This window comes from Heloderma suspectum, chromosome 5 (genome assembly GCF_057233095.1).
Source record: "Heloderma suspectum isolate Gila_16-S chromosome 5, 16-S_ref, whole genome shotgun sequence".
Taxonomy (NCBI): domain Eukaryota; kingdom Metazoa; phylum Chordata; class Lepidosauria; order Squamata; family Helodermatidae; genus Heloderma; species Heloderma suspectum.
Window position 1 is genome coordinate 162,728,351 of NC_139462.1, and position 17,400 is coordinate 162,745,750.

The 17,400-nt window shown below is 44.0% G+C and overlaps 1 protein-coding gene across 1 annotated transcript; it reads right to left on the reverse strand.

The window, feature by feature from the left end:
- Nucleotides 1-12,501: 12,501 nt before the first annotated feature.
- Nucleotides 12,502-15,159, reverse strand: XCR1 (X-C motif chemokine receptor 1). Its single transcript, XM_084860419.1, has one exon. It carries the CDS (start codon nucleotides 15,125-15,127, stop codon nucleotides 14,081-14,083), a length of 1,047 nt encoding a protein of 348 aa, XP_084716545.1. The 5' UTR covers nucleotides 15,128-15,159; the 3' UTR covers nucleotides 12,502-14,080.
- Nucleotides 15,160-17,400: the final 2,241 nt, after the last annotated feature.

Sequence of the window (17,400 nt, forward strand, 5' to 3'; positions counted from 1 at the left end):
TTCTGAGGGGGGTGGCAGATGATGGGTCTGTTGGCACATCTGGCTAAGCCACTGTGGGTTAATTAACCCCTGGGGCTTAACCATGCCAACAACCCATCCCCGCTGGGTTTGCATGTCACAACAAGCCACAGTCATGGATTAAATATTCAAAAGTCACCAGGCACGCACTGGCATGCGTTGCAACCCACAGTAGCTTAAATAAGTCAAGGTGGGCTACGGTGATCATGGAAACCATGTCAATGTCAGTGTTCCTATTAATAAAAAAAAGTGACAATGCTGTGTCCCTGTGAGCCCCTGGATCTACAACTCTACTGACAATGAAAGGAATTTGCAAATTAAAAGTGCTATATAGCAAAGGCAAGTGGGAAGGAACACTAGTAATAGAGCTCTTCCCTCTCTTGTAACAATTGTTCATGATGCATACTTGTATTAGTGGAATGGTTAGGATGTTAGACTGGGGATTAGGATGATCCAGGTTCTAGTCCCTACTTAGCTATAAACCTTATTTATGAAGTTTATGTTTTCTTAGAGGTGATTTCATCTGTTTCTGAGAAACAACCCATAATGGAACAGCTATCTTATCTAATATATATAATTCAAAGTTGGGAGTTGGTTGGTCATCCCTTTTTGAGTGCCTTCCTGTTGACCGATTCTCATGAAACACACTTCATTGGAAAGCTCTTGACATGCAAATTCCACAAATAACAACGGTTTTCACTATAATTCAAAGTCGGGAGTTTATTTATGTCCATAAAGCTTTTTTTTAAAAAAAGAATTAGGCTATTTTCTATAACAATGTACTATAAACTTTGATTTTTAATATCAAAAACATGTTAAGTATAATTACACAAACATAATTAATTGCAAGTTAGACCAAAATGAAATATGAACACAAAAAAAGTCTCTGTACACTTTTATAAACAGTGGTACAGGCCAAAGTACAATGATATGCCAGTAATATACGGCCTGAAAACAAATCATGAATGGAAAAGGTCAGTTTACATTCCAATTCCAAAGAAGGGCAACGCCAAAGAGTGTTCAAACTACCACACAGTTGCGCTCATTTCACATGCCAGCAAGGTGATGCTCAAAATTCTACAAGCTAGGCTTCAGCAGTATGCGAACCGAGAACTACCGGAAGTACAAGCTGGGTTTCGAAGAGGCAGAGGAACGAGAGATCAAATCGCCTAAAACCTTTGATTGTGTGGATCACAACAAACTGTGGCAAATGCTTAAAGTGATGGGAATACCAGACCACCTTACCTATCTCCTGAGAAACCTGTACGAGGGTCAAGAAGCAACAGTAAGAACCAGACATGGAACAAGCGATTGGTTCAAAATTGGGAAAGGAGTATGACAAGGCTGCATATTGTCGCCCTGCTTATTTAACTTATATGCAGAGTACATCATGAGAAACGCCAGGTTGGATGAATCACAGGTCGGAATTAAGATTGCTGGGAGAATTATCAACAACCTCCGATATGCAGACGATACCAGCCTAATGGCAGAAAGCGAAGAGGATCTCAAGAGCCTCTTGTTGAGGGTGAAAGAGGAGAGTGCAAAAGCTGGTTTGAAACTCAACATTAAACAAACAAAGATCATGGCATCTGGCCCCATCACTTCCTGGCATATAGAAGGGGAAGAAATGGAAGCAGTGACAGATTTTACTTTCTTGGGCTCCAAGATCACCGCAGACGGTGACTGTAGCCATGAAATTCAAAGAAGCTTGCTGCTTGGGAGGAAAGCTATGGCAAACCTAGACAGCATAGTAAGAAGCAGAGACATCACCTTGCTGACAAAGGTCCGTCTAATCAAAGCTATGGTTTTCCCAGTAGCAACATATGGCTGTGAAAGCTGGACTATGAGGAAGGCTGAGCGCCGAAGAATCGATGCTTTTGAACTGTGGTGCTGGAGAAGACTCTTCCAAGTCCCCTGGACTGCAAGGAGGTCAAATCAGTCCATCCTAAAGGCAATCAACCCTGAGTGCTCATTGGAAGGACAGATACTGAAGCTGAAGCTCCAATATTTTGGCCACCTAATGCGAAGAGAAAACTCCCTGGAAAAGACCCTGATGCTGGGAAAGACTGAAGGCAAAAGGAGAAGGGGACGGCAGAGGATGAGATGGCTAGATAGCATCACCGATGCAATGAATATGAACTTGAGCACGCTCCGGGAGAGAGCGCAGGACAGGAAGGCCTGGCGTGCTATGGTCCATGGGGTCACGAAGAGTCGGACACGACTGAACAACAATAACAACAACAACAACAGTTAAATGTAACTCAGGGGGAGTGTACATGGAAACGGAATGAGAAGTGGTTTCTGGTTATATCTGGATTTTCATGGAATTGCTTTGGTCCATCCCAGGCATACGAAGCAAGAAAAGAAGAGTACGCAGTACCTAAAAATCTGGTTTTCACAGTCACATGAAAGCACTTCTCATTCTGTTTCCATGAAATCCCCATACTTCCAGGTTGAGTGGGTGAAGTAGAACTGAACCCTATCAGCCCTGCTCAGCGAATGAGAGAGGATTGTTCCCCACTCCTGTCCACACTCCCCTGCCCAGGGAAGTTTACAGGAAGCACTGAATTAAGCCCCTGTAGTTTACCCCATCATAGGATATTGTCAGAGATTAAAAGATACCATGCTATTGTCAATCCAGAACACAGGCTGCAGACTATAAATGAGTGGAGCTGCTACTTCACTGTTTTGACTCCTTGAAAATGCGCAAGTGCGATTTTATGAATGGGAAATATGGACTGCAGACTGTGAATGAGCGGAACAGCTACTTTGCTGTTCTAACTCCTTGAAAATGTGCTCCCTGACCCCATCATCCCTGCTGCCTCAGTCTCTTGCTTGCTTGCTTGCTCGCTCGTAGAGGAGGACAGGCCCAGTGCTGGCTTGCCACCTTTCCTGGCTTAGGAGGATATGGCGATGGCAGCTTCCTGCTCTCCCCCATGAATATTAGGAGGAACACTGTGGAGGTTATGGCTATTGATTGTATCCTCCCCTACACCCCCCCCCCCAGTTTCCCTCAAGCGAGACAATCTCGATGGTATGTGGCCATGATTTCTGAGGAAGAGGCAGTGATTTTATGAATGGGAAACACGGCCTGCAGACTGAATGAGTGGAGCGACTACTTCGCTGTTCTGACTCCTCAAAAATGCATAACTGCGGTATTATGAATGGGAAAGGCAGGCTGCTTACTGTGAATGGGTGAAGAGGCTACACGATATAGCGAAAGGATGAAATAGTGGGAAGTGGGAAAGGAAGCCTGTGTCCAAAAGTGCCCTACTGCGAATGGGGAAAAAGAGGGAATGGGGGGAGGCGGTCCCACCCCTTGACCAGGTCACAGCCATGTCACAGAGGCATGCCCAGGATTTAATGCAGGGGGACACTGCAGCAGAACCTCTTGGGAGCCGCTTTAAGTAAAAAACACGCGCTAAAAGCCTTTCCGAAAATGCGGCTTTTCCAGAGGAAAGCTGCAGGGTGGCTGCAGATTGGCAACAGCGTCATCTGTTGTGAATGACCCTGATGTGCTGTCGCCCCAATCAGCTGTGTAGATTGGGCCCGAGTCAAAGTTTAGTTATTGCTCAGAAAGGAAGTCTCTGGCTGTCAAATTTAGCAAAAGAACACTTAAAAGTCTCTGTACACCATTATAAACACAGGTGCAGGCCAAATTACAATGATATGTACTTTTTTGTGAACTGCCCAGAGAGCTTCAGCTATTGGGCGGTACAGAAATGTAATAAACAAACAAACAAAGAAATATGCCAGAAATATATGGCCTGTAAACAAATCATGAAGGGATCTACGTTGCCATGAGTCATGAGCGCTGGTTGGCAAGCCTCAAGATTCACGTTGTCGATGGACCAGAACAAGGATGTTACAGTTACCGCCCTGGAGTTTACACTACAAATACTGTATTTAAGGAAGTTTTGAAAAGATAAAAGATGTAACACTTTGAATGTTTCAATAAACACAGTTAGTTAAGTTAAACCTTTCATTAGATTTGATTTTTCTCCGTGAACTGTGTTTGTGGGGAACCAACTGGATCTCTATTCTTTTCATGTCTTGCTTGTTCTTTTTTCATCATGTATAATCAAAGCAAAAATGAAATCTTCACAAGCACTTCCTTTAGTTTATTCTCACTTTGTGCTGCCCATTGTGGGTTGAACTGCCCATTGCGGGTTGATCTTTTCTTTTTTAAACAGACTTCTCTTTTTCTTTCCTCTCCATTCCTTTGTTATACTCACACTATTACTGCAGTTCCAAATTTAAACCAGCTTTCACAGACGTTTCGCTGATGTACGTTGCACCCTCCGGATTGTATTTCTCAATTTAATGGACAGGGCAGTCCATGGAATATCACATTGGCCAGAGCTAGCTTTAAGATTTTGGGTGGGCCCTGGCCAAGTGACCCTTAAAGTGACCTTCACTAGTGGAGGGGAGTTGGTGTGCAATCAGAGAGCATCTCAAGTGTCTTTTTCCCAGATGAGTCATGGCATACCCCTATACATGACTAGTACTAGTAGTAAGTCCCACTGAATTCAGTGGGGCCTACTTAAATATGTATAGGATTGCAAACGTATGCATGCAAGTCAAGTCCAATTATGTGGGGCAGAAAAGGCAAATATTCCGCTGCCCTATTTTTCCACTGAAAACTTTCCATTTCCAAAAATGCATTGTTTCTTAAAATTAATATAATAAATTGATAAAATAGCAGTCAAATTGGGCAATTTCATTAACTTTGTCCAGATGACTATATCTAGGAGATATCTTTATAGCAAAACACAGTTATTTGGGTATGGTTAAAGTAATCTGTTAACAGTTTTCAGTGCCTTCATTCCCCCGCCCCTCTTAAAATTTAAACGATAAAAGGGGATTGCCTGCTTTTGAATTGCCATGTCTTTAAATTGCTACAAGTTTTCCAATAAAAATATTTCCCAAGTAAAACTTTGAATGTGTTGGAATATAGAATTTAACCACACGAAGGGCATTCTCCTATACAGGAGGTACAGCTGACCAAGGATTTATAACAGGGGTGGAGGGTCCCATTGGTTCCAAAGCCAGCACATTGGGGGCCACTCCTCTGGTGGCATGCGGCCCCTGGTATGCTTGTTTGGACACACACATAAACAGAAACACATCATTTACCCCATTCACACACATACGCCCTATTCATACACATACACACACGCACACCATGCAGCAGGAAAAGTCAGCAAACTGACCCAACCAGGCTGACCACTAAGATGGCACAACCCCACCGCCGTGACAGATTCGCCAGCACAAGAGATATGCTCCACTGGTGCATCTGCTATGTTGGCAAAACTATGCCAGTGGAATGGCTTAAACGGGGTGGAGTTATGGACACATGGGAGGAGTACACTTACGCTGTATTCTGTACTCACTCAGCTTACGGCAGAGATGGGAAAACACGTGGCTCTCCTGATGTTTCTGGACTGCAACTACCATCATCCCACAGCAGTAGTTATGCTGGCTAGGACTGATGGTTATTGCAGTACAACCACATGTGGAGAGCCACACATTCCCCATCCCTGAACTATGACCAAGATCTGGTCAATGGCACAACTTTGCACCAGACTTTGATTGATGGGCATTGGCAGTGTTTCCATGGATGGAACGGGGGGGGGGGGAGTATGGAGGCTGTTTTTACACTATTTTGTGATTTTCTTCTGTTTTTCCCTTCTGTTCCTGGGCTGAGCAGGTACATGATATGGCAGCTGGTATAGTGGTGGCCTAAATGCAGAGTTCCAGAGAATAGCAAGGAGAGACAAGAAGGCCTTTTTAAATGAACAATGCAAAGAAATCGAAGAAAACAACAGAATGGGAAAGACTAGAGATCTCTTCAAGAAAATCAGAGATCTCAAGGGAACGCTTTGTGCAAAGACGGGCATGATAAAGGACAAAGAAGGCAGGGACCTAACAGAAGCAGATGAGATTAAGAAGAGGTGGAAAGAATACACAGAAGAACTATACAGGAAAGATCTTAATATCCCTGATAGCCATGATAGTGCGGTCACCGAACTTGAGCCGGACATCCTAGAGAGTGAAGTCACGTGGGCCTTAGGAAGCATTACTAACAACAAAGCTAGCGGAGATGACAGTATTCCAGCTGAGCTATTTAAAATCCTAAAAGACGATGCTGTTAAAGTGCTGCACTCAATATGCCAACACATTTGGAACACTCAACAGTGGCCACAAGACTGGAAAAGGTCAGTTTACATTCCAATTCCAAAGAAGGGCAATGCCAAAGAGCGTTCAAACTACCGTACAATTGCGCTCATTTCACATGCCGGCAAGGTAATGCTCAAAATCCTACAAGCTAGGCTTCAGCAGTATGCGAACCGAGAACTACCAGAAGTACAAGCTGGGTTTCGAAGAGGCAAAGGAACTAGAGATCAGATCGCCAACTTTCGCTGGATCATTGAGAAAGCAAGAGAATTCCGGAAAAACGTCTATTTCTGCTTCATTGACTACGCTAAAGCCTTTGATTATGTGGCTCACAAGAAACTCTGGCAAATTCTGAAAGAGATGGGAGTACCAGACCACCTTACCTGTCTCCTGAGAAACCTGTACGAGGGTCAAGAAGCAACAGTAAGAACCAGACATGGAACAAGCGATTGGTTCAAAATTGGGAAAGGAGTATGACAAGGCTGCATATTGTCGCCCTGCTTATTTAACTTATATGCAGAGTACATCATGAGAAACGCCAGGTTGGATGAATCACAGGTCGGAATTAAGATTGCCGGGAGAATTATCAACAACCTCAGATATGCAGATGATACCAGCCTAATGGCAGAAAGCGAAGAGGATCTAAAGAGCCTCTTGTTGAGGGTGAAAGTGGAGAGTGCAAAAGCTGGTTTGAAACTCAACATTAAAAAAACTAAGATCATGGCATCTGGCCCCATCACTTCCTGGCATATGGAAGGGAAAGAAATGGAAGCAGTGACAGATTTTATTTTCTTGGGCTCCAAGATCACCGCAGACAGTGACTGTAGCCATGAAATTAAAAGACGCTTGCTCCTTGGGAGGAAAGCCATGGCAAACCTAGACAGCATAGTAAGAAGCAGAGACACCACCTTGCTGACAAAGGTCTGTCTAATCAAAGCTATGGTTTTCCCAGTAGCAACATATGGCTGTGAGAGCTGGACTATAAGGAAGGCTGAGCGCCGAAGAATCGATGCTTTCGAACTGTGGTGCTGGAGAAGACTCTTACGAGTCCCCTGGACTTCAAGGAGGTCAAATCAGTCCATCCTAAAGGCAATCAACCCTGAGTGCTCATTGGAAGGACAGATACTGAAGCTGAAGCTCAAATATTTTGGCCACCTAATGCGAAGAGAAAACTCCCTGGAAAAGACCCTGATGCTGGGAAAGACTGAAGGCAAAAGGAGAAGGGGATGGCAGAGGATGAGATGGCTAGATAGCATCACTGATGCAATGAATATGGATTTGAGCACACTCCGGGAGAGAGCGCAGGACAGGAAGGCCTGGTGTGCTATGGTCCATGGGGTCACGAAGAGTCGGACACGACTGAACGACTGAACAAATAGTGGTGGCCAATCTCCTGCACTACCCATGTAACTGGATTATAGGAATGCTTGGCCCATATGCTTTATTGATTTTTTCCCCTAATCAAATATTTCAGTTCAAATATTTTTGGATATTGCTGTCAGGGTGGAAACTGGGCCTATAGAACCCCAGACCAGTTCTGATTCTGAGAAGGATCAGCAATCTATGGGAGAGGAGCCAGCTCATCCCTCACAGGCACAGCGGCTGGCAGAGATTCCTCCTGATGGCATTCCTGAGATAGATAGTGACCCTGGCAGTGAGAAAGTGCAGGAGGGGGGGCTTGCTAGACGCTCGACGCAGACGCAGGGAGCAACGAGCGATGGAGGGCGTGGAAAGGAGGTGTAGTGCCCGTTTGGCGCGCAAGCAATGGCCATGTCCTGTGGACCCAAGGGAAAGAGGGAGGATCTCTCCCTAGCCCATAAGTTCAGGGTCTTCAAGTGATTCTCTTTCAAACGGGGATCAACTGCCTACCTGGAGCATAGGCTACTCTGCTGTTCATTGCTTAGTCGCTGGTGATTAGCATCTGAAAGAGTCATTAAGTTGTAAAAGGATTAAAGCTTTGAAAAGAATCCTTTCATCTGTGTCTTGAGTTGGCTATTGGAGTGTACTGAAAGAGGCCGCTAGGGCGCTCCTGACAATTGCAGAGTGGGGGAGCAAATGTCTTCTGAGATAGTTATACAGCATGTAAAATTAACAATGCATACTCTTTTAGTTTTGTTTACTAAATATAAGTCAAAAACAAATGATAAATCATGGCATCTGAAAAATTTCCAATTCAATAATATCTAGAAAAAGCACATCACTGGTCAAGTCACATGCCAATGTATTTAAAGTGCACCTTCCAGTTGTCTGTGGCAAAACTAACAGACGGCTTGAGCATACCAATGTTTCACATGGAACGATGATGCCCCTCTTCCCAGTCTCTTGGGTTCTACCTACATAAGATCACATCATTATGTTCTTCATTAAGCCAGAACAACACTTTGGATCCATTCTCACAATCATTGAAGGAGATTACATTATTTCATTTATCATTTCTGGATTACATATATTTCTTGGCCAACTTTCAAGACTGTAATCTTCCCACTTGGAATGCTGTGTACAGTTCTGGTCACTACATCTAAAAAAGGATATTGTAGAGCTGGGAAAAGTGCAGAAAAGGGCAGCTAAAATGATCAACTGGCTGGAGCAATTTCCCTATGAGGGAAGGTTACAACATTGTTTAGCTTTGAAAAAAAGGAGGGTAAGGGGAGACACGATAGTGGTGTACAAAATTATGCGCAGTGTGGAGAATATGGATAGGGAGACTTTTTTCTCCTTCTCTCATAATACTAGAACCCGGGGTCATCCCATGAAGCTGATTGGTGGGAGATTCAGGACAGATAAAAGGAAGTACTTCCTCACACAGCATATAGTTAAACTGTGGAATTTGCTACCACAACATGTTGTGATAGCCACCAACTTGGATGGCTTTAAAAGAGGGTTAGACAAATTCCTGGAGGAGAAGTCTATTGATGGCTGCCAGGCTTGATGGCTATGTGCTATCTCCAGGCATGTGCTACCTCCAGGCATACCAGAGGTGGTATGCCTATGTACACCAATTACTTGGGAATATGGGTGGGAGGGTGCTGTTGCGCTCATGCCCTGCTTGTGGTTTCCTAGTCAACAACTGGTTGGCCAGTATATGAACAGAACGCTGGACTAGATGGACCTTTGGTCTGATCCAGCATGGCTCTTCTTATAGTCTTATGTTATGTTCTTGTGGTGGCTTACAATATAAAACAATAGAAGTCAGTATATAATAGAGTACTATAATTGTGCTCATGTACTACTTGTGGACTTCCCATGGGCATTTGGTTGGCCACAGTGGGAACAGAATGCTGGACTAGATAGGCCTTTGGCCTGATCCAGCAGGACACTTCTTAGGTTCTCAGTATGAGACAGATTCCTATGTTCCTAATAGGACTTACAGGTAGATACATTTAGGATTAGGGTTGGGAGAGAGGGGAAGGAGGGGGAAAGGCTCCTTGATGACTTGATGTTGAAGTCATGGTGTCTGCATGATCATGGTTTTGAGATGCAATAGGGGAGGAGGAGACTGCAGACATTCAGATAAGGCTCCATAGAGAGAGAACCCAGGCAAGTGGGGAGCGAGAAAAGAGAGAACCCCCCTCCAAAAATAACAAATGTGCCTGTGGGACCAGAAAATAAAATTACAAATGTCTGCAGGACCGAAAATGTTGCCTACCCCTGCTTTAACATATAACGTGATGGCTTCAGGTTTCACCAGGAGTTGCCTCTAGGACTGCTGAGAGCAAGAAAGGCAGAAATATTTGGAAACCCTCCCCATTTTTTAAGATATAAAATCCAGCTGTTACTCAGATTTGTCTCCATCCTGGGTGAAGATGATCAGCCCCTTTCCCCCTCCCTGCTCCTGCACATTTTGCCTGATGAAGAGATCTTGAGATCTCGAAAACTTGCACATTTTTTGTTGACATTTTGGTTGGCTCAATAAAACTATTATGCTAAGATGGATTTTGGCATTTTTCTTATGGCTAAAAAAGATACCTTTGCTTTTTGTGTGATTTTAAGGTGTCAGTCTGGGAGGGAAGACAGAAGAAAATGACTTGGTTCACATGTAATGGCAAGCTGCCATGGGTTAATTTCCCCACAGGGCTTGCTGCTTTGCCCATGGCCTGTTTTAGGGTTGTGGGTAGTTTGTTAACCAACCATCAACCTGCCCTGGCAGGGTTTGCATGTAATGACAAGTTGCGGTGTACCCTCACCGTGGTTTGCATTTTCAAAATGGTGGCCAGCAATGGACCAACAAGCTCTGTGGGGAAATTAACCCACAGTGGCTTGTGGTTACATGCAAACCAGTCTAATGACTTCTCGTTCTTCTTCATGGTGTGAGGGGAGGGAGAAGAATGTGGATCCTTACATTAATACCTCTGATCATAGCCTTGGGCAGAAAGATTCAGCCTTTCGCAGGTCCGTGTGTGAGACAGGAGGATCTCTCAGTGATTGTCTTAAACAAAGTGGACCTACTGAGGTGACAAATATAGTCATCTAGGTGTAAACTATTTTGGCATGTCTCCTTCTGAGGCAAAAGCTACTTTCCCCCTTCCAATACAGTTCTGACACAATACTGGGGTTTGAAAGCTTGTAAAGATGTACACGTTTGTAAAAGGTTAAACAAAGTCAAATGGGCTGATAATAGTTCCTTTCACCTGGCTTCAACAGGAAGGCTAAAACTCAAAATATTATTTGGTGGATGTTTCTGTGGCTGCTGACCCAAAGCAAGACCTGCAAATTACAAGTATTAACAGAGAGGGATAAAACAAATTAGAAGGCTGTCCAGTCCAATTCCAGTTTAAAAATAAAGAACCATAAGAACTGTTGACCATGAACAGTTAGCAATTAGACTGCAGACTGAACAGGCAGGCACACAGGTCACCTGGGGGCTGTCTTCATGGGGGATTTCCTGTGGACTGGGAACATTTTGGGGTCATTTGTGGCACATGACATCGTGACCAGTGTGTTGCCAAACAGCAGCTTCTGTCTTGAAAAGCTGCATTATCGGAAAGTTGTTTTACTCTGTTTCCCCCCCGTTAAAGTGGCTCCCAGGCGGCTCTGCTCCAGGGTGCTGTGTTCCTCCACATTAACTCCTAGGCGTGCCTTTGTGACCTGGCATTGATGTGGTTAAGGGGTGGGGCTGCCCCTTCTCCCCCCTGCTTCACTCATTTTCCCCATTGACACTACTATCCCCAGGGAGAGTAACTAGAATAACTAGCCTGCGCTTCTCTTATGTTTGCATTGCTTTGCTTCTTTGATGTTTGTGTTACTTTGCGTCTCTGATGTTGCATTACTTAACTTCTATGATGTTTGCTTTACTTTGGCACTTATCTGATCCTTGTGTTACTTTACCATTTCTCTGATGTTTGCGTTACTTCGCTTTTCTGATGATTGCAGTAAAAACGGGTTGGAAGCTATAACTCCATGACAGTTTGCTGGAATGGGGTGAAATTGGGGTGGTGAGGTGTCTTCAGATGCTACACTGAATAATCTGGGATTTTAGTTTCTTCACAGAAAAGCATGCAGAATGGGGAAAAGGGGGTGGGAGCTATAACTTTGTGACAGTTTGCTGGAATGGGGTGAAATTGGGATGGCGGGGTGCTCCCATGGGGAGCCTGCCTTTTGACATTCATAAAAGCACTACAGCACTGTTTCTAGCCTTCAGAATTGTGAATTAGTTACTCTCCATTCATAATAATGTAGTAGCAGGGGCGGGAAACAAGCGTCTCTCATTGGTTGAGCAGCCCTTGCCATGTTGATGATGTTCAGTTCTACTCTGCCCACCTGACCCGGAAGTATGTTGATTCCAAGCACTGTGTGACCCGCGAAAACTGGGGTTTTAGGTATGGTATACTCTGCTTGTCTGGCTTCATGTGGCCCTGACAGACACATGAAGCTGATTTCCTGGAAATGCGGAGAATACCCTGATGCTTTTCTCCTTCAGTTGTTGTGTAGACAGGTCTTCCATAGTATGGTGAGATGTTCTGTATTTCTATTTAAATTATAATAATTATTTCTAAATGTGCATCTTATACATATTTGCATAGGCAAATTTTATGCAAATGTGCCCCCTTTGTCCTCTTTTTTGGTGATGCATTTCTTCTTTTGGGGTGATTCATAAGTGGCCACCCTATTGCATATTGGAGGTTCCTCCTTTGCCTTTCCCAAGGCCAGAATAACACTTCTCTTCTCCAAATGGAGGCCACTTCTCCCCCCCAAATAGCTGAATTTAGGGGTACTTTGTAACAACTGGCAGCAGCTGTGACCAGAGATACAGTTCAAGTATAAAAGGCCACCTGGGAGTCTCCAAAATCACATGAATTAGTTCAGTTTTATGAATAACTTTATTAAGAACATAGAAAAATCAATGAACGCTGTTAATTGATAGCATTTTCAAATACTTGTTAATTCCACTTATGGAGAATACATTTGTTCAAACCCTTATGTTATAGAAATCATTAAGGTTAAACATGCTTTAAAATCAGAAATGAATATCGACAATATTATACATCTCAAGATTCATCACGCAAAGGTATAGCTCTAAAAATAATATAATTGTTATGGATTCAAGAGCAATTGTATATACCCTGGCTAATTGTAGAACTAGAATGGTTTGAAGAGTTTATATTGTGGCAAAATTTACAAGCAGCCTAAGTAGCCACTTAGGGTAGCATATTTCAGTGATTCTTCTGCAAATCTCTAGTTGATTATTATGGTCACAAAACGTAATGAAAACTTCAACTTGCATTGGGAACACAGGAAACCGCTTTATATTCATCCAGTTCGCAGGATCGCAGGATGGGAAACAAGCCACCAATAGCCTGTTAACCACCCTGCACATGCCGGTTGCATGCCAGCCAGACTTGCATAATTTCCCTCGCCAGCACGATTTCCCATGTCGTCCAAACCTGGCGAGGATGGCTTGTTGGGGCTGGTAACAAACTATCCCACAACTCTACAACCCCATGGGCTCTGGGTGGTTTGTTACCCACCTCAACAAGCCACCCTCACCGGGTTTGCATGACATGAGAAATCGTGCTGGTGAGGGAAATTATGCAAGTCTGGCTGGCACATGACCAGCACATGCAGGGTGGTTAGCAAGCCACGGTGGCTTACCACCCAGTGATCGTGTAGACTGGGCCACATAATGGGAAGCCACTGTGGGCGAATTTCCCTGAAGGGCTTCTTGTCACAGTGCCAGATGCCATTTTAAAAATTCAAGCTGCCATAGCTTGTCATTATGTGCAAACACAGCCAGGATGGGTTGCTTCTTGTCATGGCACCAGCCACCAGTTTGAAAATTCAAGCCTTGGCAGGGGCACGACGTAGCTTGTCATTACATGCGAACCCAGCCAGGCTTAGCTGTTGGCATGGTTAACAAACCACCCAGAACCCAGAACCTGTTTTAGGGCTGTGGATGGTTTGTTAACCACACCAAGAAGTCACCCTAGCCAGGTTTAAGCCGCCTTGGCAGAAAATGATTGTGTGAACCTGCATAGCTGGATGAACACATTTCAGGTATTTTATGTACATTGTTGGTAGCTACACTGGGTCAAATTTTCTCTCCCGCTCACCAAGGAAATATTGTAAAATCAATAATTGATTATTTATTAAGAATACTTATACCTATATTCCATTTTATAGCCCTACAAGTCTCTCAAAGCGGCTTACAAAAGATTCTCAAAATAAAATTACACTCAAATCTTGTACAGAAATTATTGGGTGTCCCTAAACAACCAGGATTATTCAGCAAAGGAAGCATTTTTTACACTCATCTTTGTTCTTCCCTAGTATCCTACCAGGTTCCTACTCAAATCCTCTGAAGCGATATGGTGGAAGAGTTGTCGTGGGCCCTCCTCCCGCTTTAGGTTGATTGTGCCATTCAGGTTCTCACCGTAAGGCAGTATTTACTTCAGTACATGGATGCATCCTCATAAGGGCCAATGTGGAAAGAAGGAATTCTAGGGCTGGGGAGGGGGTTCCTGCTGTGGCACAGAGAGTACTGCTTGCACAGGAGTTTCAGATGCCTTCTGAATTTCACCCCAACAAAGACGTAGAGCACTGGGTTGAGGCAACAGTGGCAATAGGCTACTTTGCGGCTGATGTCAAAGGCGAAGAAAACATCCTTGCGGAGTTGACAGTGTAACTTGATTACATGTTTGGAGGACAGATCGTACACAAAACCGAGGACATTGTAAGGTGCCCAGCTCAGGAAAAAGACCACCACAATGGCAAATATGAGTCTTACGGTCCTGTGCCTCCTTTGAGATCTTGATCTAAGCAGAATCTTAAGCATCCTGATGTAACAAATTGTAATGATAATGAAGGAACAAAGAAAGAAAATGATTTGCTGACACAACTCGACCAACTTCCAAGGGGATGGCTCTTTGTACTCACAGTGCTGTCTTCCATCACTGTAAGTTTTTACTTGGGTATAAATAATTTCAGGGACCACAACTAAGATGCTGCTGGTCCAAACAGCCATGCTCACCAATATGCCATATCTCTTTGTCTGAGTTCTCAATGTTGACAATGGATCTGCCACAGCCAGGTGCCGGAGGATGGTCATGATGGTTAGAAAGATCACACCACCATAGTAGCTGATAGAGAAGATGGCGCTCACACCTTTGCAGAGAAACTCGCCAAAAATCCATCCATAGTAATTGTACACAATCCAGAAAGGCAGGGTGAAAGAGAAGGCCAAATCAGTGATGCAAAGGTTCATGATGAAGAGGTTTGTTAAAGATGAAAGGTTTTCGTATTTGATCATGACCCACAAGACGAGGCTATTTCCTAGCAGACTGAGAAAAAAAATCAGCGAGTACAGGACGCTGGTAAACATGGCACTAAGTCTGGATATGTCATCCATATTACACCAGTTAGATAAGATTGAGTAATCATAATCATCATCTGTTGTATTTGTGAAGGACTCAGGCATATAGTCTGTTGGTTCAGTCATTTTGATTTGTATTAGGTTGGCCTTCTTCTGTGACTGTGGGGAACAATCTCTCAAAGCAAAAGAGTTAAACGTACTTTCAGTGTGGTCAGCAAAAAAAGAAAAAGAAAAAAGGAATCGAAACAATGAAATAAGAACTTTCATTGTGTTCTATAAAAACAACTTGTTGGTATGGAAAATATAAATCTGCTCTGTTATTTCAGTAAACAAAGAGTGAATAGTGTATAGTCCTTGGTTTGGACTATATGGCATGTTCTTAACCATGCATTGCTTGGGAGCGAGCGGGAGTGAGTGAGTATGCTTGCTCCCGACTGCTTGCCCACTTTTGGTGTGCTAAACAGACCAGGGTCACCATGTCCCTAGGTTCTCCATGATGTGTGAACCTGGGACTCTAGGTTTTTGAGGGAGGAACAACCCAGAATTAGAACCCATTTGTGCTATAGCTTGGGCCATCCAGTAATTGTTAACTTAGGATCCTCATCTTCCATTTTTTTTACAAGGTTTTGTGACTTCTGGGCTTTGGGCCAAGAAAATCCAAAGTGCCTTCTTTAAAAAAAAATCCCTAGAGCTGGGCTGAAGGGAGGGGTCCTTCCCAGAAGTGTTTCCAACTCCCCAAGCAGCTGGACAGACCAAGGTTATCAGGAAGTTCAACCTGACTGATGGTTCAAGTCTATCAGCAATTTCTTTTCCTGGGGAACTCTTGTAAAGAAGAGGTCCACCTGTAGAGAAATCATCCCCATCCCCATATCCATAACACATACGCACCCCGAACCTGCCTTTGCAGCTTCTCTACTGGGGCATAGTTTGAGAGGCATGTTAAGATGGTCATAGTGCTAAAGCAAGTCCTAGAATTGCTCCAATGTCCACACAACTACTGAGAAGGCTAGCAGTCTGGAGGCGGTGACTGGGCACGCACATTGTTAAGTCATGAAGGAAGGGGTGAGCCCAGAGTGTGAAGCCTTAGAAGGCCCTGTTGACCCCTTGAGTCACCTGACTGCTGCTGAGCTGGTTGCTGCAATCCTGAGGGAATATACAGAGAGAATATACCACATGGTCTGCTCCTACATGGCCCATGAGTTGTATTCAAGCACACTGAATTAATAGTGCACTACTATCTCCAGCCCCCAGACTCTCCTCTCCCTCTCTTCTCTTGGACTAAAAGAAACGCTGCTGCAGGGAGCTGTATATAACCCCTTTAAATAATCCAGTCACATTGCTAAAACTAGCCTCACCACTTATACATTCACTGAAAAAGACGAACTGAATCACCCAAGAAAAGGCCAAAAGAGGCCACCAATTTGCATGTGCAAATGGATTTGTATAGGTGAAAATTTAGAAAGGATTACTATAATTTAAATAGAAAATACAATACATCTCACTATAGTGGAGAAGACTGCGACGAGGTGACCTGTGTGCCTGCTCAGTCTGGTGTCCAGATGCTGACTGTGGATGGGCCCCTGCTCTCCCTCCTTATGGTTCTTTCACTTTAAACAGACCTGAAGTGAACAGCCCATCAAACAGAGCAGAGTTGGGCAGAAAGTAGATCTCCAGAAGTATTGGACTTCAACTCCCAGCATTCCTGACCATTGGCCATGCTTGCAGGGGCCCTTGGGAGTTGAAGTCCCAACCATCTGGAAATCTACCATTTGCTCAGCCCTGAAATACGGGGCACCTTCAAGCAGAGGACTGTTCTCTGTAAAGTAGGACACCTGGACATCCTAAACCAAGATGGAACCTGAATGAATCGAGGCTCAACAAGCAACACAGCCTGGGTGCCTGATATAACTTTTACAGCATGGGAAGGACCTGCACCACAAAGGTAAAGGGAGAAGCAGCCCTAACTTGGAAAACAGTTGTAGGTCTGGAGAAATTGTCTCTAAAATTTCCCATTTAAATCCTGACATCTTTGAGGCTTCTGGTGGAGATATAGGCGCCACCTGTAACTCTAGGAAATTTGTCCAGTTTCCTCCACATACCTACACTCACCAAAGCTTACTTACACTCACAAATCCCTGATGGTCACCCCAAATCCTAGAATATGTAAATATCTTGTAACATTTATTATCACAAGCTTCTTATTGTGAGGTAATCCTACATTTTATCCAACATCTGATTTGGGTGCTTCCAGACAAACCAATCAAAAGGTAATGAGCAAGTATTCTGTCTTTCCCTCCTTAATGGATTTTTTGGTGGTAAGGAAAGAAGATGGAAGAAGCTGTGGGAAAATACAGCAGGGTTACAAATGGAAGATGCTGTTGTCTACCTCCCCACCCACC